The sequence below is a fragment of the Halichoeres trimaculatus genome, unplaced genomic scaffold, assembly GCF_033239565.1.
Source record: "Halichoeres trimaculatus isolate MK-OKI-2021-1 unplaced genomic scaffold, fHalTri1.1 fHalTri1_scaffold_11, whole genome shotgun sequence".
NCBI classification, from domain to species: Eukaryota; Metazoa; Chordata; class Actinopteri; order Labriformes; family Labridae; genus Halichoeres; species Halichoeres trimaculatus.
The window spans coordinates 21,802,984-21,824,410 of NW_027437189.1; the positions used below are offsets into that span (position 1 = coordinate 21,802,984).

At 41.4% G+C, this 21,427-nt stretch overlaps 1 protein-coding gene across 5 annotated transcripts in view; it reads left to right on the forward strand.

The window, feature by feature from the left end:
* The first annotated feature begins 301 nt into the window (after positions 1-301).
* The window catches only part of scn8aa (sodium channel, voltage gated, type VIII, alpha subunit a), a 44,933-nt gene continuing 23,807 nt past the window's right edge, over positions 302-21,427 (forward strand). Inside the window, exons 1-12 of one of the 5 annotated variants that reach the window (XM_074680687.1) lie at positions 302-605; positions 4,338-4,670; positions 10,013-10,130; positions 11,961-12,051; positions 12,393-12,521; positions 13,096-13,187; positions 16,456-16,677; positions 16,946-17,009; positions 17,182-17,323; positions 18,467-18,673; positions 18,764-19,045; positions 20,498-20,812. In XM_074680687.1, coding sequence (XP_074536788.1) covers positions 4,392-4,670; positions 10,013-10,130; positions 11,961-12,051; positions 12,393-12,521; positions 13,096-13,187; positions 16,456-16,677; positions 16,946-17,009; positions 17,182-17,323; positions 18,467-18,673; positions 18,764-19,045; positions 20,498-20,812 — 1,941 coding nt within the window. In that variant the 5' untranslated portion in view covers positions 302-605; positions 4,338-4,391. Of the gene's footprint in view, positions 606-708; positions 1,065-4,337; positions 4,671-10,012; positions 10,131-11,960; positions 12,052-12,392; positions 12,522-13,095; positions 13,188-13,392; positions 13,485-16,455; positions 16,678-16,945; positions 17,010-17,181; positions 17,324-18,466; positions 18,674-18,763; positions 19,046-20,497; positions 20,813-21,427 lie in introns of those variants that run through there. The other 4 variants (XM_074680689.1, XM_074680684.1, XM_074680688.1 and 1 more) reach the window with 4 other exon arrangements.

Below are 21,427 nucleotides of genomic sequence, written 5' to 3' on the forward strand. Positions count from 1 at the left end.
AATGTCAAAGTGGATGCTCTGGTTCCTAAAATCTTGTGTCTTACATGTTTTTGTGACTGAAGTTGAGTGACATGGTCAGAATAAGTCTTTCACCTGGCATGAAACAAGCTTTTTGGGTTGACAGTTCTGGCTTGTTTGAGTGATTTAAGAGCTTAACTTAAACATGTTTCAATTATTTCCCCTTACATGTGTTTCTGTGTCTCTGACTGAACGCTCCCAGCTTAACAGCCAATAAATTCCTGCACTTCAAATTCACCCTGCTGAACACACATTCAACGCGTTCAGCCTGAGAAAAAAAAACCTTGCGCATCTTCTCAGTGCACAATCTCATCCAGGCTCATCCCAGAGCCAGGGAAGTCTTTATTTTGTAAACCACACAAGGGGAGTGTGACGGCTGCAGGCCTAAATGACCTTTAGGATTTTGCCAAGCGCACTTGCCGACACTCCCCTACATTCTGCTGAGAGTCATCAATTATGCAGGGAAACTGCTCGCGCTGAGGGGGAAGATAGCAGCAACAATATGGCGACAACCGCAGTTTCTCCCCAATCTTTTCCACATCTGCAGTCCTACCACGGCTCCCCGGATTCATTGTAACGCTAACGAAGTGAGTACCCTTCATTTTTAATCGTTGGAGCGATCGGTGCATGTGTTGTTAGGTGAGGGCAGATTTTCTCTCCGTCGGTATCCTTGCGTAAATGTCGCAGAGCTGCACACTGCCCCGCGTCTTTTTTTCGGAGCGGGATGGAAGAGGGTGTCTGCGTTTGCTGAGCATCTTTCGGCTGGACAAGAGCTTGGGAAAATATAGAGATGATCAACTGATTATTGTCATGGAAAGATTTTTGGATTACATCTTATAATCGAGCATTGTTGAGGTATTAGGGAGAGAAAATGCCTCGTTTGGGGTAGGCATCCGTGAGGGCGCAGTCTGGCTGCTCCAGCCCGGAAAAGGCATACCGAACCATTTCCCAAATTTTTGCTCGCTTTTTTTGTTCAATACACCCAAATGGACTTGAGGATGATTCAATGAAAACACCATGAATCTTCGAAAAGGGGCTGATGCTATGTAAGTAGCCTGATCCTCCTTCTACCATCAATGGCCACAGAAATTTAAATTCCTCCAGGTGATTTTTTTTGGCGTGGCAGCATCATCACGATCTCCTTTTCGTCCTATTTGTCACATCTCGGCTTGTATGCAGATTGTGTGTTTTATCTCACGCTGCTGAACAGCTTCCCTCTCTGGGCTATCTCGTGCACAGAGCCCTTATTGATTTGGCAGTCGACATGGCTTCACGGGTGTGGTGCAGATCCTTCAAGGCAACGCGGAAAAACGCTCAAATTTCACGAGAAAAAAATAATGGCATTGATCTTCTATTATCTGAATGAGAAGAATAAACACTTTGCTGTTATTCACATCGTTACATCGACGTTTCTCTCGTGACTTTGACATATCTACTGTAGCTTTTGCCACAGCGTGACATTTTCTCCATACAAGCCACCCACTGCACCAATGGAGCCTTGGCCAAATTGGTAGTGGTGTTGGGCCACTTCTCTGCGCAGCATAACCTTCTTCTCTTCCAGTGGTCGTGCTTTTACTTTTAAATCCAGTATATTAGGGGGGAATACGCACATAATGGCGTCTGCAGGCCCTTCCTCTCAATTAACAGCTTTAGTAAACAAGTCGCCATTTCTCACCGTGTCTTCCAAAAGGAGAAAGTGACTAGAGGAGATGCCTAAATGTGCCTGCTCTTCCTCCAGGGTATGATTGCATAAATAAGCTCGGGTAATGGCACAGGCAGACCCGTGCTGTCACCGTGACTTGGTAACACTGAAGGGAATTGAGGGATAAACTGACGGCCTACAGGCGTCGAGAAAAGAGGGAGGCCTAGTATACAGCGCAGACAGATTTCTTATGATTTCTTTCTTTTATCATCCCTGCATGTTGTCGTTCGTGCATATGTATGTGCGCGTGCATGTGTGTGTGCGTGCGCGCTCGTGTGGTGCTGAAGCGGACAGCGCCAGCAGAGCAGCAGAAGGCTCGGTGACTGAGAGGTTCCGGGGTCCATTTTAAAACAGACGTCTTGGCTCACAGGCTGCATGTTTTCATGTGTGTGTGTGTGTGTGTGTGTGTGTGTGTGTGTGTGTGTGTGTGTGTGTGTGTGTGTGTGTGTGTGTGTGTGTTTGGATTGCGTTTGATATGTGATATCAGCTTTGAACGAGCAGCGTATTTAAGGTTGCGTTATGCAAGAGTGGAAGAGGCAAGTGACGAGCTTTGTGGTACAGACATGGGTGATTTAAGACAAATTATACTGCCTCCACCTTTCTCAGGGTGTCATGTTGAAAGTGATCCACAACATGGAATAATTCTAGCTATACCTTCAAAAAGCCCCTGTCCTCAGGTGTGGCTGTGTTTTAACTGAACTCCAGTACTACCTAACATCAGACATCTGTGAATTGACCCTGAAATGTCCTTAACAGTTGTCATTTAATCATCATACCCCTTTTTCTTTTTACTTCTTTCTTTCTTTTTATTATTATTATTTTTTACATCCAACAGTGTTGAGGAAAGGCTCTACTGAGTCATGCAGCCATTTGGTCTGCTGGGCTTTCCACAGCTGCTCAAAAAATCATGAGGAGTGTGATCTCCAAATGGGTTCTCTGTCATGTCAGAGGTTTTGAGCAGTTTCTGAAAAGTGTGTCCAATGTTGAGGACAAATACCGACCTTCACTCACGTTTTAACTGATGTTAGACGTGCACAAAAATAGGTATATCTGCCTTTAAATGTCTCTAAAAAACACTTTATTTTCATGAAGTCCTTGACTGTGGAGTTTATGAAAAAAATGAAAACCATCATTAGGGAAGAAAACAAAACTACTCAAATAAAGATCATCATATTATCAGCTGTAAGACACTAATCACTGGGTTGTTAAGATTTTCTCTTTTAGATCCTGAAATAGGGCTCATCATCTTAAAAAATGCTCAGTGACGTTCTCTTGTTCAGATATACAAAAGCTGGACTGACATTTTTCTGATGGTCAGTCTGATTAGGTCAATGTCAGACTTTCATTGCTTAACTGGCAAACTAGCAGACACGCTGGTATGCCAGATGTGATACCTTTGATAAAAGTATATTTAAGTTGAATATTGCTGCTTGGGTTTATTTACAAATTGTATCCAGACTTGGGTTGTCAGAAATGTGATTCCACTGGTGAAAACATTGTCAGCACTTACTGCTGTAAATGAAGCAGGACAACACAAAGTCAGGATTGACTGACTTTGTGTTATCATTTAACATTTTCTTTGGCAAAGCTTATAGGTACCTTTATTTAATCATTACTGGCGAGAAAAAACGAAACAAAAAAATCCAGCTTGACTTAAAGTTACGAATTGAAAATAATGAAATTGTACCTCTCCAAAATGTGTAAATATCCCAGGCAATGGTGAATTTTAAACTTGATATGATTAGCTACAACTGATTAACTGTCTGTATTAGGCCTGCACAATCGCAATATGCACATGCGCAATAGTCACATCGTGCATGTGATGTGACTATTGCATTTCCCCCATTTATTGGAGAAATGGGAAAAAAAGCAACTGAGATTGAAACCTATTCTATTTTGTACAGAGACATGGCCTCCTGGATCCCTTTCATATACAGCAATCTTCATCATTCACAGATAAACCCCCTTAGCCTGGATTTAACAGTGTTATAGGAATACAATAGTGTCATTGTGAGTCAACCAAATTCTTCCCAAACAGAGCTATTCAAGTCATCTGGTGAAAATTCTTGTATCTTTAATAATGCAATACATATCGCAAACCCCCCAAAAATCGCAATGTCAGTTTTTTCCAATTTCGTGCAGCCCTAGTCTGTATTATTGGGATCAGAACATTATTTTTTCATCCAAACATAAAGTTACAAAAACACTTCACTGTCAATCGGTTTTCCATGCATGTTTTTTTTAGCATAACTTCTAACCTGACGAGACAAATGTGGGGAGAAGGGAAGTAAACAGGAGGGTGTGTTCTGCAATAGACAACTAACTGGAAAAACCTAAAGCTTTGTCATCTGGCAGTAAACCTTTATACATTTCCCAAAATTTTGTTTTTTATATATATTAAGTGTTTTTGGGAAATTACTTATATTTCTTATTATGTATGAGGAAGGTATGAAGCTTAAATCTGTGTTTGTAACTGTGGATAAGGAGTGATCATTAAAGATAACTCACTGTAAAGAATAGCTTGTTTATTTTGTCTGTACATGCCAAAGGAGTGGTCAAGTGTTGAAGTATGGTAGAAGTTTGTTTGACGTTCCCTGTCTGTGTGCCCCTCCTCCAGAGCTGCTACTGTGGATGGTACACACTGAAGACCAAGTAGCTGCAGGATGAAAACATGGCTGCACCCCTTATTGCACCGCCAGGACCTGATAGCTTCAAGAAGTTTAAACCGGAATCTTTGGTGGCCCTTGAGCTGCGCATCAATGAGGAGAAAAACAAGAAGCCGCCCAAGCAGGACAGCAGCTACCGCGATGACGATGACGAGAACAAACCCAAGCCCAACAGCGACCTTGAGGCTGGGAAGAGTCTGCCCTACATCTACGGGGACATCCCTAAAGGAATGGTGGCGGTACCATTGGAGGATCTGGATCCATACTACCTGAACTCTCAGAAAGTGAGTTTACAAAAACACACAAGCACAGGCATGAAGTTAAATGAGCTCTTAAAACCACAACGTGTTTCTGGTTTGGGCTGGGTATGGAACATCCAGGGTGTGCCACATTTCCCAAAAACCATTGAAATTTGTCCAAAATACTGGCTTAGATCTAAATCTGCGTACTAGTTCAGTGCCTGATCAACAGTTCTTCAACAGCAGCTGTTGCTTAGCTGCATTTAACTTAAATTTGATTTCATTGCTACACCAATAAATAAGAAAAATAAATGAATCCTTGATTTTGGCAAAAGAAAAGTGCTTCTAATTTTCTAACCTAAGCATAAAATATAGGTCTTATCAGTCAAATTTCATGGCACTCATGTCCCAAATCTCAAACAAAACACAGCTGGTTTTAAAAATGGTATTTGTCCCTTTACCTCAGGTGTCTTAAATCCAAAACACTCCATACTGCGCTTGATTTTGCGCCTTTTATTGATATATGGAAGCTGTAATATGATCTGGTTGCACCTTATCTTGACTCCTGTGCCTGCCATGTTTTCTTTTTTCTTTCTTACTTCAAAGTACTTTGAGATTTTGTTCTGGAGATTAAGACATTTGTTTATACTAAACATCAACAATCACTTTTACAACAAGAGTTCAGAAAGTCTGTAATCAAGTTAGCACATTTTCATTTCATCGCTTCATTTCATTTTGATGCTTGCTGCGCTGAGGTAACAAGCAGCTTTGTTGACGTCCCCTCCTTCTGGGTAACCGAGAACCACACACATCACTTTGCTGTTCAGGCAGGTTGAAATGTACTCTGGCACTGAACGTACATCTCTCGACTGTCGCCTGACGAGTCGCCTCATCATGTCAGTGTGAGTCACACATGAGGACATGAGTTTACGCAGATCAAGCAGAGACAACATGTGCTGTGAAACGCTTGGCTTCCAGGTGGACTGTGCCTACAGTTACTTTATTTTCATGATGATGCTGGAGGCTGTAATTATGTTTCCCTCTTTGAAGACCTTTGGGGAATGTGAGAGTCAAGCTCTGGAGCTGTTGAGTGGACCATTTTCTTATCTCTGATGTGCTCAGAGGGCTTTGGGGAAAAGGTCGGAGTAAGTAACTATTGAGAGACTGTTGTTCCACATGGCAGACTTTCCTAATTGTTAAAGAAATAATCTCTGCCAGGAGAGAAAATGGACAGCAGCCTGGGAGGACTTTGAGTTGTCTTTCAGTCGTCTTAGTGGTGACGTGTGTCTCTCTGGGGTTTCTGTCACGCCAGTCTTTCAGTGAGAGGACAGCCAGGTGACCTTAGGAGTGTCTGAATATCACCTGTCAGCCAAAAGTTTGGAAGATAACTGTCTGGAAGATGTTGGATCAACCAACCTCTGCTGAAAATGGCAAGATGTATAAAAACAGAGGGTGAAATGAGGGCTCAGCTGACTTATGCAGAAGACGATGACCATTTTACGAACCTGTAAACACTGTGATGCTCCTTTATATTGAGACAGTGCTTCACAGTGAGAGCCTGTTTGTTAGTCAAAAAATAAGCAAGAATAATTTATCATAAAATGGCGTCTTAAGTGTTGATCAAGATGCAGGGTGCACTGAGGTCAGGATGGTTGTGTGTGTTTTAAGGGCTGAGCAGAAAGCCTAAAATCTTCCATCACGTCGTTTTTTTCTCATTTTTTTCAATAATTATGTAACAAATTTGGCAGATTTATCCAGAATGGTCTCCTCTGATCACATTTATTTCAAGTACTGCTGAACATTTAACCACCCTGTTGTATAACTCAGTGCCAGTGCACATCATATAGCAAGTCCTACCTGAAAAACAGACCTGTAATAAAGTGTTTAGTCATCGTCATTAGCTGAACAGATCTGTTCAGATACTGTGAGTTTGTAGATATCTCTCCCCGGCTGTCTCTGTCTCATGCCTCCCTTTCTTTACACCATGCACGCCGTCTGTTATGTAACCACCAGTCCAGTGCACAAGTAGGAGACACGATTCAGATGACACGTGGAAAACATTTCCAGCAATACGTGGGGCTGTTGATAAACTCTCTCAACCACTCACTTTTCTTTTTGTCACACACAACCGTGCAGTGCTGCTACAGATGCACGCCAGTTGTGGGAGAGTCTTTTTGCTTCTTGGGTTTAGCTTTTTATCGAAAAGCTTCCAGCAGCCAGTTCAGCTCTCAGCGTCAGGCAAACCTAATTACGGCCCTCAATCTAGTCTCGTTCCAGTGCCACAGGGAGCCGACGCTGCTTCTGGTCTGGCAGCTTGAACAATCGTGACGTCAGATCAGGTGGTGACCTTGATGAAAGAATGTGGCGCTGTATGTCTTTGTCGCTGGGCTTGTTCTGGACACATTTCTCACAAGGACTTTGGGGTGGGTGGTGACGTATCACGGTGAAGGAAAGCTGTTCATCTTCCCTGTCACAAATCTTCGGCTGTGGCTCAGTCTAATGGTGTCACAGCAGCAGCAGCAGCAGCAGCAGGCTTGCTTGGTGATGACGCAGCATCCAGCCGGCGGCCAGAACACGGCAGTGCCACGGTGAGCTCAGCCAGGCGCTGTCAAACTCAGCACAAGGCCGGAGGAGAGGATCGTTTTCAAGGAGAGGGAGAGAGATGGAGGACGTGAGGACAGGGACGAAATGGACGACGAGTGCAAGGATGCATGAACACACTTCTCTGTCACGATATAGGCACACTCACCAAAATTGTTTGAGCTGGGGGAGACTTTATGCTCCATGAAACATTTAGTTTAGTTTTTTTAAACCACTGATCTTCTCATTTTTGATTTATAGCAAAGTCAGTCCTCCCAGAACAAAACATTTTCCCCAATCACACCTGTATATACATCCACCTGTCTGTCTGCTTTTATACGAGTGGTAATAACTAATAACAAGTGCTTTGACAGCCAGAACATAAAAACAAACACGAGCTTCAAACATAGAACACAAGCTTCGACCCATACGAATAGGGATGGGTACCGAAATAGGTACTTTTACAGGTACCGACCAAATCCTGCCAAAAGTACCGGGTATCAATTCATGTAAAACCAAAAGGCACCATGTTTAGGTACCTAAATGCATCCTTGTGACTGTGAGGGAGTGGAAGAGTGGGTTATATTCCATGCTGGACATGAACACAGCATTGCAAGGTTACATATTGAAGAATAAATATGTTAAATAAAAAAAAATCTATACTTTATTATTAAATAAACTGATATTTTTTACAACATAAACACAAAAAAGTACCGAAAATTGGTACCGTTGAGTACCGATACTGATTGCCAGGTACCAGGCATCGGTACCATATCATTTCAAATGTGAAAGGTACCCATCCTTACATATGAACTCAGGCCATACAAGAGTATGCAATATAAAATGAGAGCATGAGGACCAAGATAAAAGCTCAAAACATCAATCAACAGGAAAAAGAAATAAAAATGAAAACACAAGGCAATAAAAGGGGTTGAGAGCAGAGAACAGGACAGCAGGAATAAAAAGACAATGTTGTAAGTGTTAATAGAATAATAAAACAATAAAATATTAATAATAGCGATGATAAAATAATGAACGAGAAATAAAACAAAAAAAAGGTATAGAGCTAGATTAGAGACTAATAAGTAACAAATTGATTTCATCATATAAGTGACAGAACCCATGATGCACTAAATCTTACCACTGTCCAGATTTGTCAAACACATTTTAAGAGATTTATTTTGTCATGTTGCATTCACATCACTTTCTTCTATAAAACTAAGAACCTTTTATTTAAGACCGTAATCTCATTTTCTCGGATGACAAATGGCTGTTTCAGGGCAAAGAAAACACAACCAGGTTAGGAACTAGCATGGCAGCATGGCCTTGGAGGCGCTCTGACTGAAGGACCCATGAATCGCACTCCATTTACCACACGGGGTGAAAGAAGGGGGCTCTGGATGTCTGCTGCTGCAGCTCCATGGAGGCAGATGCTTCAGCTTTGCCTGATGGCTGAAGCTTCTGTGTGGAAGCCTCTCTCTGCCAGTAGCTCTCTGCCCCCCTCCCCTCGCCTTCTCATCGTCTTCTGCTCGGCGCTCTCTGCCCTGCTTCTCCTCAGCTGCTGCTGCCACAGTTGCTGCCTGCTTCACTGGCTCGTCAGCTCCCCTGTTTTCTGCCTGTCCTCTCCTCTGCTCTCCTTGTTGCTCGGCTCTGGATTATGAAATTTTCAGTAGCTTTGCAGCAGTTTAGTCATGCGTTACTAAACAGACTCTCATCGTATATTGCAGTTGTGTGTATGTGTGTGCTTAACCTTTGCTGCTCATTTCTTAACGTTGTGCATGTTTTTGTGTACACATATACATACCCGAGCATTAGTCTATGTGCACTGGTGGCTCACATGCACACATCACAGTGCGATGGTTAAAATGATCAGAAATGTCACGCCACTAGCATGTTTCCATATATATACTCTGTTATGGCTGACCAAAGCTCTCACTGGGAATGCTGACAGATCATGTGTGAGAAACAGAGTCATCTGTTCTGACACATCACAGTCACTTTTGAATAAAACTCCTTAATCATGTTCAGCTGTTGTTTATAGATCTCAGTCAAATTCACACCTGGGGCTCATCTGGCAGAAACGTGCCACATCCTCAAGGCAGGAAGGCTTTTCATTTCAGCTCTACGTTCCTGCCCACGATGTTTATGCTCAGTGTTTACACAACACTTCACAAGAGCGACTCATTTCTGTTGGGATTGTTCAGATTACATTCAGTCATGCAACACCACAGTGAGGTCTCTTACTGTACGTTTCCCTTCCCAAACTTCCTCCTCCTCCGTCTCCCTTTTGACTCCACTGTGTCCGGCCTTCAGTTGCTCTGCAGGGCTTAATGTAGTGAGGGAAGCCTTGTTAAAAGCACAAGGGCCCATATCACTTCTGCAAATGCACAGAGTCTCATTAAAGTTTCATTCAAATCGCCATATTTTATTTAAACAATTATGAGGTTATCCACAGAAAGAGGCTTGCCCGCCTCTTCCTGCTCTACTCCTTTCCTTCAGCTGAAACCACCAAAGCCATGAAGTGCAGGAAGGCACTGAGTGACTGGGACAATATACCAATATGAGCAGCCATTTGCAATCTGCTTGAATGTTTTACATCATACTACTTTATGAGCAAATACATGTTATCATGCACTGTCTGGACAAACATGAGATAAATGAGACCATGTTTGCAGTATTTAAATAGGATGGTATGTTAATAAGTATGATCCATACTTTCATATTAACCATTTACTAAAGTTTGTGAACTCTTATCAGACTGCTAATTGATTCATCTTCTCTCTCTGTGTTCTTCTTTCTCTCCACAGACATTTATAGTGCTAAATAAAGGGAAGACAATCTTCCGTTTTAGTGCCACACCTGCCTTGTACTTCATAAGTCCTTTTAATCTGGTTAGGCGAATAGCTATTAAAATTTTGATACATTCATATCCTTTCAAATGGTGTCTTAACAGCTGAGACAAAAGGGTTTCCTGTTCATGTGTATTATTCATGATGATATGTTCTGTCTTTCTGCTCGTGCTGTTATTGATGTTTCCTGTGACTGTTACTGCTGCAGGAGAGACAGATACCAATGGGTTTGTTGTGGTCTGAGGCTGAAGATAGGAGCTAGTAGTGTGCTAGGTTTAAAGAAAACAGTTTGACATTAAAGAACAAGATTAGGAAACTGTGTGGTTGGTATCTTGGTAAAGGCAGACTAGCACAAAGGATCAGTCATCTTTAACAGTAAAACTGAGCTGTTATACTTTTCACACTTTTTCACCAGTCTGATCCCCTTATTAGTGAGGAGAGCAACAAAACACAGAGGAAAGGTGACAGGAAATTAATTTAGACAACTGGCTTAAACCTATCAGAGCATGCTCTCAGAAAGGACAAATTATAAAGATTACATTAATCCTAATCCTTCAGATCTATTCAGGAACTAACAGCTTAGTCTTATCAAATTCAACCAACAAGCACCCTTAAAAAAGCTACAGCTCAGAAGTTTGACTGTTATCAAAAGACGAGGCTGTGCACATTAGAGATGGACTGATATGGATTTTTTGGGGCCGATACCAATACTGATTATTAGCAGGCAAGGAGGCCGATATCCAATATTTGAAGCCGATATTCATTTGCCATCAAAGTGAAAATATTGGTGTAAAAAATTTTGAACAATACAAACTCCAACACTTAACTGCAATCAAATGCCTTCAAGCATATGTTTATTAAACAGCTCCCAGGCTTAGCAGCATATTTTATTAAGTTGAATGAAAACGTAAAAAATTAGCTTAAGTTTTCAACAGTAAATAAAGTTTGCCAAAATTTCAATGTATCTGCAATAAAACTGGACAGAATTGAGTTTGTGCTTCCTTTTTCAGGCATGTAATGCAGTTGAATTAATTTTCTGTTTGGTTTTACATTACTGATTTTAAATGACCATCTAGGGCTTCTATAGGGTAGACAAGGAGAAACTCTGTGCAGAGAAGCATCAGAGCCAAAACAACACAGCTTTGAATTGGTTTCATACCCGCCGTCGGATTAAAAAAAGGTCGATGCCGATATGCCCCAAAATGCCAAATATTGGCCCTGATAATTGGCCCAGACGATAATCAGTCCATCTTTAGAGCACATGAGATATAGTCATTTTTTACAGTTTGATACACATGTATGTGTAAACATCTTCTAGATTAACAGTCAAACATCCTCAGATCTGTACATCCCTCAAACCCAGTACAAACCAGATGAGGACATCCCCATTCTCCACCTGCCACTATAATAAAACTGAACCCTCTTTTTACTTTGAACAGTATTGATTATTGCACTGCCCTTTTGTTTGCCTAATTTCCTTTCATTCGTAGCCACAACCCACAGCTATTACTGACCTCTGTCTGCTTTTAAAGCTGAGGTTTCCTTTGTTGCCTCTCTGTGTGGACCTCTCTGCACTAAAGGCTTTGCAGCATAAAAAAACAAACCATTGTTTCAGTCTTGCCTTTGCATTCCCACTAAATATATACCTTTTAAATATTTCATTGGTAAAATAATGGCCTCTCTGTGGTGGTGGGCACACATAACCTCACTCTAAGTGCTATAAGTAGTTTTTTACAACATTTAACCCCTAATATGTTGAGGGCTGTTAAAGGTGACTGGTCCACAGAAATCACATCACATGAAAACCTCTGTAGTTGTAGCTTTTTTGTATTGCTGTTAATGTTTTTAACAAGTTATTGATGATGATTCTGATATGAAATCCATATTTTCCTTAACCTGCTCCTCACTCTTTTCAGCATGATTATAATGTGTACTATTTTGACCAACTGTATATTCATGACCTTTAGTGATCCCCCCGAGTGGTCAAAACAAGTAGAGTAAGTATCTTTTTAACATATTCACCCAAATATATACATCTATACAATACATGCATGCTTATTGCTAGCTGTGTCCTTCTGTTGCCAATGAATTTATTAGTCATCATTGAAGAGACAGTCACCAGGGGTAAAAACTGACCGCTAACTCTGAAAACAGTATTATCTATTAGTGCAGTTGTTGTTAAGAAAATACAAGCAATCAATAAATGCAACATTTGCTTTATTTAGATATTACCCAGTATCCCTCTCTCAGCTTTGCTTCCTGGATTTTTTAGGACCAAAAAAGTGTGAAGACATATGTGCAACCAAGTGGACCAATTCTGTCAATGGTTTTCTTTCAGGTACACATTCACAGGGATTTATACATTTGAGTCTCTTGTAAAAATCTGCGCACGAGGATTCTGTATAGACGGGTTTACATTCCTAAGAGATCCATGGAACTGGCTGGATTTCATGGTCATTTCAATGGCGTAAGTATTCTTTCTGATATTTCAGCTGTCATGAAATGATAAAATGTAAACGAACAAATACAGCTATTTTAGCTACTTACAGCTATTTTCATTCGCTAAGGAGGGTGGGTAGATAAAGCGAGGATTCTATTGTACAGATTGTTCATCCTTTTCTAATTTGTCTTTCTTTTTTTGTCTTGTAACATCATCTGTGTTCCTCCATTGATCTGAGACTCCTCTGGTCTTTCTCTTTGGGAATTGAAGGTTTCCATCTGATACTCTGCAGCCTCCCTGACAACAACCACACCTCAGTCCCATTCATCAGATTAATCCTCCTCTAACTCCCCTTTTTACTCATTGTCTGTTAACATCTGCTGGAGTCTGCAGCATAAGGTTTAAAGCCCACCACCCCAGGGACAGCCACACCTCATTGAATGACATATTCTCCATGTGTCTAAACGATCGTCATCATGCAAAAGCATCCTCACTGTTTGTAGGGCTCACATCACACGGCCTGTCTGTGCGTGACTTCACCTTTTCACCTCATCTCTCTGTGTAAATAACGAGCTGTTGTAACTGTGGTTTGATCCTGCAGGTATATAACAGAGTTTGTAAACCTAGGCAATGTCTCAGCTCTGCGCACGTTCAGGGTGTTGAGGGCATTGAAAACTATTTCTGTAATTCCAGGTAAGACAGGATGGGGCAGGGGACGGTGGGGCGGGGTCGGTGTTAGGTGTATGTGTCTTTCTTTCCTTTTACCTTCCACCCTTCTCCTCAGTGGACAGGCTCTGTGAGTGGCGTCGTTTCCTCCTGGTTCGGTGGTGTTGTGCTCTTGGCGTGTGTGGTTATTGTCACCGTGTTTGTTCTGTGTGTGATCCTTCCCCTATTTCAGATATATAACAGAGTTTGTGGACCTGGGCAATGTATCTGCGCTGAGAACATTCAGAGTTCTCCGAGCATTGAAAACTATCTCTGTCATTCCAGGTGAGACTCAGTTTAAACACTAAGGCTGATCCTCTCACCCTTTCTTTTCTACTCACTATTATTATGATTAAGATTATGATTTAAGCAACTACTAAAAAATTGGAGACAACCATTTTTTGATTTCTTTTTTCTCCAAAATTATCAAAAATGGTACTAATACATTTTTGATAGGCTTTGCAGTCTCCTCCAGGGCCCTCCAAAGTGTCTGCACTCTCTTCTGCCCCAGTAGCAATCTCATTAAGAGACTCACATCCAAGGCAGCTGTGTTGCTCTTTAGAAATAGCTTTAACCCCTTCCTCTCCAGATTTCAGATTAAGCAGAAACCCCGTTCTTTAGCAAAGAAAAATGATCAAAGATTATTCTCATTCCAAAGAGAACGTAATTATATGGTACTTATTAGCTTTGTATTGTACTTAGGAATTCAAATTTGACTGAAATTTTGCAATTTGTCCCTTTAGAAAGATAACAAGTATTTATGAAGCTAAAACAATTTTAGTACACATTTATTACTGACAATTGAATTGGAAATAGAAGATTCCATGTTTTTGGAATCAAAAAATGAACCTTGTACATGTCAATGTTCACATGAGAAATGTTTTAGCTCTGAGCCAGATCCCAGAAAAAAACTCCTGTTAATTATAAATGAAGACTGCCAAGCCTAGTTTGTGGACATATCTCTTATGCTGCATGATGCTTTTCAGTCACTTGCTTTTACAATATAAGCCTACCGAGAGCTTGGCTGACAAATGGCATTGAGAGTTTGATTTGCCCTCTTCTTGTTTTTTAGTTTGATTATTGATTTGTGTTCCTTTCGTTTTTACAACCTACTTGAATGATATACAACGCAGAGAAAGAAATGGTGTGCTTTAGACACAGATGGGATGTTTGAATGAACTCTTGACCTTTTTGAGTGATAATGACCCCACATCTTTCTATCTGTTGATAGAGGATGTTGAGCAGATGTCAAGCTCACTCAAAAGAACCATTGTGGGTGACTTTCTTAATGACTCGTTCATCTGGACATTGGAAAAATGAGTCTTCAAGTCCTCTGGAGATTGATACAGTTTTGATTGAAACTGTATATGAAAGAGCACAATGTCACTGTGACACATGCACTTAGCTTAGCTTAGCTTTGTTTAGGATGAAGACTGAAAACAAGGGGAAACAGCTGAGCTGGTCCCACCTATCAGCACCTCTGATCATCCAGAACCAGCTCATTAGATTCATATGCTGTTTAACAACATAGCCAGTGAGGCATTAGCTGTTGTTGGACAGCATCTGAAAGTTTTATTTTTACATCGAGATGGTGAAACTGAAGGGGGCAAATAGCAAAAACTTACTGATTGAAGCTGCACCATGTTGAGTAATTAGCTTTCTTACATTTCTAGATGATAAAAAAGTAAACACTGAAATTCAAGATGAGCTGAGTGCAGTCACAGATCTATTTTAAGCAGAATCCACCCACATACGTACACAAAAAGATAAAACAATAAGAAGTTATGGAGATCAGAACTGTTTACCATTTATGAGTGTTTATTTTCTCTTTACAGTTTGACGTTATGAGATGAGGATTAAAAAAAATTTGCACACTATGTGCGTTTTTAGCTCCAGGGGTCACTGAATGCTTATGCTTGGAAAACCTTTGAGCTTCATTTTCTCTACCTAGGACATACATAGGAGATTAAAAACATGCTATCACTGTTGGCGAGCTTTATTTGAACTGATTTAATTCTTGAAACAGAGCACTGTTCCCCCTTGTTTTTAGTCTTTCGACAGTAGCGCTGCTAAAACCATAACTTTACCCTTTAGATTTACAAAACCTCAAGCTTTTTGGTTCAACAATAGGAAATACTACGCCTTGTGCATGTCTGGTTTCACAGTTTTGGAATGAAAAAAGTTACTCATTTTCATTCCTAATCGACTCTATCTAGATTGAGGAACATTTTAAGTATATTTTCCAAATTTAAAGTCTTAAATTGGAACATGTTTAAGAAGACACTGTTTGTACAGCTGGTAAAGCCCACTGTACCTGCAGGGATTGAAAAGAAAAGGGAGGTATGGGTCATCCTGCTTTGATGTTAGAGTTCCTTGTGGGCCCATGTGAACGCTGCCAGAGGACGCCTGTCCAAAAGGTAAACTGATTCTGTCTTTAGTGAAGGTGTGGGTGAGACAGACTTTAGGGTCATCGTGTGGGGAGTCAGTGCTTTCCTTATACAAGACAGTTCAAGAAAGTGCCCGCACTGGCACTGGCATTGAATTGCTCCTGTTCAGCCTTGGAGTTTAAATGACCTGCATGTGGTTTCTAGCCCCCTTGCCTGTGCCTCTGTCTTTCTTATGGCCCCTATTTGTGCTGCTGTGCTCTTTTCCTTATGGATTTCCTCTCACTTTTCTAAAGTCTCCCCCCTCTTTTTCACTATATTGGTTCAAAAAAAAGCTAATTTACACTGATCAGAAGCCAATTAGACTCTGGATTTGACTTAAATTTCAAAGTTTTCTGTCTGAATCTATCTGAAAAGAGTGGGAAGGCTCCTGAATATTTCCTGTTGTTTTGTATTTAGAGCTGTATTGTATGTTATCTGTAATTTTGATATAAATGTATTACTACTTCTAAATTCAAAAGTTAGCTGTAGTTTATCTTTATAAATTCTGCTTTGAAGACTTTATTGCACAGATTTTTTTTAAGGATCTCATAAATTTAAGTCCATTGTAATATTGAAACATTATATGTTAATGGAAATTTGAGACTTTAGACAGTTAATTTTAACAAAAGTTAGCAAAAAAAGGCTACATTGGAATTTTTGTGCAAAAATTTAACAGTGACACATTTCTGAAGGATAGGGCTTATTTACCGTATTAGACATAAAAAAAGATCTTTAGTAAGAGTAGAAACTCAAATAAACACACCTGGAGCATCAGCATCTCCTGTATCACCTGTGTGGTTTGTGTGCGTGTGTGCGTGGCTGCCCCCCAGGCCTGAAAACCATTGTGGGCGCCCTGATCCAGTCTGTGAAGAAGCTTTCGGATGTGATGATCCTGACGGTCTTCTGCCTGAGTGTCTTCGCCCTCATCGGTCTCCAGCTCTTCATGGGCAACCTGCGGCACAAGTGTGTCATCTGGCCAATCAACATCACTGAAAGCCACCTAGCCAATGGCAGCAAGGGCTTTGACTGGGACGAGTACATCATGAACGACAGTAAGTAAAGGGAAGGTTTCACCTACAGTGAGCTGGCAGCGAGCTGTGCTATGAGTCAGCCCATATGCTGAAACGACAGAACAATATGCTGCTTTGGCTCTGGTTTGATGAGAAGAATTGCTTTGAAATAAACTGCTCTGAATTAGAATTGCACAAACAAGTAAAGTCAGAAATGGATCTGAACGGATTCACTGCAGAATAAACAGATGTAGCTGTGACAGGATGAACGAAATGACTCATTACTGCTGTTTGTTTTTTTCTTTTTCAGCCAATTTCTACTTCCTCCCTGGCCAGCTGGATGCTCTCCTCTGTGGGAACAGCTCTGATTCTGGGTGAGGTGCTTTCTCTGCCTTCTTTGCTGTTTCCTCTAAGACCTGCAGCAGCTCTGCTATCTGTCTGAAGTCAGACTGCATTATAAGTAAACAGTGCTGAGTCATTTTGGGACGGGTGCCCTGTTCTCTCCCTCTCACTCTCTCTGTTCCTCTCTCTTGTACCACCCCTCAGCCGCTGCCCGGAGGGCTACACATGCATGAAAGCTGGGAGGAATCCAAACTATGGCTACACCAGCTTTGACAGCTTTGGCTGGGCCTTCCTGGCTCTCTTCCGACTCATGACACAGGACTTCTGGGAAAACCTTTACATGCTGGTAATACTCAGTGCTCAATGGGTCCAGTGTGTTTCATAGGAAGCAAAGTTAACGCAACACTCTTGTTTATCTCTGCTCATAAAAAATAAAACCGCAAACAGATGCAGAGAGAAGGAGGCATCTCATCAATTAGTTGGCCGGCTTAGAAACCAAAGTATTGATGTGCAAAACCACTCACTCCCCTGCAGCTTTGTAAGCTGACTGCTTATCTTTATCTTGTTCTGCTGCAGATTTATCATCTTCGAGCTTAAATGCAAATGAATCAAGGACATTTCAAAAAAATTATAGAAAGATGAAATAAATAAATTCCCATTCTTACTTCCATCTTCTATGTGCAGTTTAACACACAGTTGATGTGTCACATGATTGCTGTGACTCCACCTCTCTGATGAAAAAATAGCAGTGACTTAATTTTTCCTTGTTTCCTTGTGAGTCACCTGATCTGCATACTCACCAGGCCAAGTCTGCCATGACTGTCATCTTTCCTACACAAAGCTTGTAGCTACCTTCATGCCTCTGCATACAGAAGCCAGGTGGCAGGAAGGATGCATGAAATATTAAAAGCTCAGCCTAAAGAAAGGCCGATGAGGAAGATGGGACGTGATGGGAGCATTTCCTTTCATACTTCTATTTTTGATCCCATATGTGAAGTTCAGCTCTCTGCTCCAGGCTCTCTCAGCTATAGTGTGCTGTGTCTTTGAAATCACAATCATTCTGCTGTGTTCACAACGAATAACTGAGCTCAGTCTCCAGTATCGCCACTAAGGTTTTTTTTCCCTCCCTTCTCACGTGAGATTTCCTTATGTGCAAGGCTGTAAAGACAGTTAATTCTTATCTGATTTTGGCTGTCAAACTGAAAATATTTTTGAATACGTTTCCAGTACAACTCATTAACTACATTGATGATTGATGTGTCTGGTATTTTCACTTTTCGGTCCCATATTTTGTTGGCTTGCTTTGAAGTAACAAAATCAGGCTAAAACAGAGTACTACCAGAGATTTATGACAATTTGATTTTTGCCCCAAATATACCAGATGAGTGAAGTGTTGGTGTTGAGGGTATGTTTGAAATGTCTTAACTATCTTTGATGTTCTCTAAACCCATCCCCTCTTCCCCACCTCTGCTGAACTGTCGCCTGACAGACACTGAGAGCCGCAGGAAAGACCTACATGATCTTCTTTGTGCTGGTGATCTTTGTGGGTTCCTTCTACTTGGTGAATCTGATTCTGGCTGTGGTAGCCATGGCGTACGAGGAGCAGAATCAGGCCACTATGGAAGAGGCGCAGCAGAAGGAGGAAGAGTTCAAGGCCATGCTGGAGCAGCTCAAGAAACAACAAGAAGATGCTCAGGTCAGCCCTCTGCAAGATGGAGTACTAAAAGAATCTCCTGAGCTATTCTGCGTCAGATTTCTGACGTTATCCCTGCATGTTTCTGTACAGGCTGCAGCCATGGCAACCTCTGCGGGCACAGTGTCTGAAGATGCAGTGGAGGATGACGGAGGAGGGCGACTGTCGTGCAGTTCTTCCGAGATGTCAAAGCTCAGTTCGAAGAGTGCCAAGGAGAGGCGTAATCGTAAGAAAAAGTGGCGGCAAAAAGAGCAGGAGAAGGAAAAAGGGGATAGTGAGAAGTTTGTCAAGTCAGAGTCGGACGATGGCAGCAAGAGGAGCCGCTTTCGATTCCCTGATAATCGCCTGGGTCGAAAGTCTTCCATTATGAACCAGGTGAGGAAAATATGAAAAATCTGAAAATTTCATGTCGTTTTTAAATGTTTTTAATCAGTGTAAGTTTTGAATGCTTTGAGCACCGCTCAGTGACTTTGCTAAACTCTGTTGTACATAGTCAGAATTAACCTAGACCAACCCTACAAACCAAGCAGGTGACAGCATATCACCATGCATGTCTGAATTGTATCTGAAGACGTTGAGTATACTTATTGGTTTGGTTATTAATGAAAGAAGGGGGTGGGGGTTACCCTTTAAGTATTTTGTTTCTCCATTATTTAATATGAAAAGAGACCAAAAGAAACCTCAGAACCAAAGCTACAGTTGATTTTTCATAAACAGAATGAATATGAAAGTAACTACTAGTGTGGGTGTTTTTTTCAGCTGAGGTATATTTCCTAATCAATAAGATGCTGCTGCTCTACACTGTATTGTTACATGCCTGTAAATACTGTGGAGCATATAGTGGCCTTACATATGGAAACACAAGTTCACATCCTGAATTATTTACTATGATTACATAAATGTTTCAGAAGAAGCAATTCTACAGCTTTGTTAAGGCCTAACTCTGGCACTGCTGGCTCTTAATCTGTGTTTAAAAGTTGAAGATTTGTCCATAAGCGACAACTATTGATGGACGGGTGTGGCTGTGGATATAACTTACATGTTCTTGAAGGAAGTTTAGGGGGGATATTTGCAGTTGTTGGAATAGATGATTAATCTCACCATATCATATTAACTCCTGCTCTGCTTTGTTAACTTCTGCACAATAATATATGAATTAAAAAATCACAGAGCACACATACTCATGTCACTTTTTTGCCCATTACCTGCAAACCATTTTGTTAGCGTTAAAGATATATATGTCAAAGCTCTTAGCAGCAGTATAGAAGGTTGTTAGTTTATCACAATGTTATACCCCAGTTTTTGCAGATTTGGCAGAGCTGAAATTTCAAAATAAGACACCGACGCTGTAGAAAACTTTAAATCACATGCAGTTTGTTTGCTGTACATTCACCATCTGCACAGGTTCAGGATTTATGTTACAAAGTGTGATTCTGTTTATACTCTAGGTGAGGCCGCTCTGAGACTGCGATCAATACTTGCAGCAGCCAAGATTGATTTTGTCATGACTCATGGTCCTCTCTAGATGCATTTGTTGCCTGTATGCGTGTCCTGTGTGTTCGACCTTGACAGTGTAGGATACCACTGACCTAATTATGTATTTCTCCTTGTTTACTGAGTCACATGATCGCTCTAGCGGAGTATGCCTCCTCAGGGAAAGGTGTCCTGGTTGCATTAATGTTCTCACTCCCCACAGATGATGCCTTTCGTCATGACCTCTAGAACTGATGACAAACAGCATAAAAGTGATGGTGCAATCAGTAGTGATTCAGAAGCAATCCTTAGATACAACAATCACACCTCTGTTTTCTACCTCCTCCCTTCCAGTCCCTCCTCAGTATACCGGGCTCGCCCTTCCTGTCCCGCCACAACAGCAAAAGCAGCATCTTTAGTTTCAAGGGCCGCAGCAAGGATGTAGGATCAGAGAACGAATTCGCTGATGACGAGCACAGCACGGTGGAGGAGTGCGAGGAGCGTCGGGGCTCCTTGTTCAGCCCATACCGGCGGAGCAGCTACAGCGGCTTTCACGGCAAGAGGAACAGCACAGTGGATTGCAACGGAGTGGTGTCGCTCATCGGCCCTGGGCCCGGTGGACGCCTTCTGCCTGAGGTGAAAATAGATAAGGCAGCTACTGACGACAGTGTAAGGAAGTCAATGAGTAGACCTATCTAGGCATGGCCCCCCTCTCGTCCGTACCTTTTCTTTCCTGCTCTTTCTCCTCTACTGTGTCATCTTTGCAAGTTCGTATGTATCTCTTGGCTAAGCGCTCGCGCCTCCCCTCCCCCAGCCCCTGCAGTGTATGCTGCCCTCCAACAGTAGGCAAAGGATGGAGACAAAAATTTATATCAGAAAATAAACCATAGCCAACCCTGTATTCTATAGCTTAGCTAAACTGGGTCTGTCAGTGACTTCCAGACAATTTTGTTGTTTGATTTGAACAATGAATGTCAATGTTATGAATGTTCATTTCAAAGTACTTATTCATACATACACCATACCCAGCTTTCATACAGACACGAATCAAACAGACATAATTTTTTTCTTCTTCTGCATCCCCATCTGCCATCGTAGATTTTGGCAACAAAGCTTGATAACTATTATATACATAACTTCATGTGTGGGATGTCATCCAGTCTTGAACACATTTGTTAACGAGAAGTATTTAATGATGAGTTAACATGCTCCAGTGTGTTGATGTGTTCCTCCTCCAGGCCTCCGGGTCCTCTGCTAGCCTGTGTGGGTAGATCTACAGTAGCA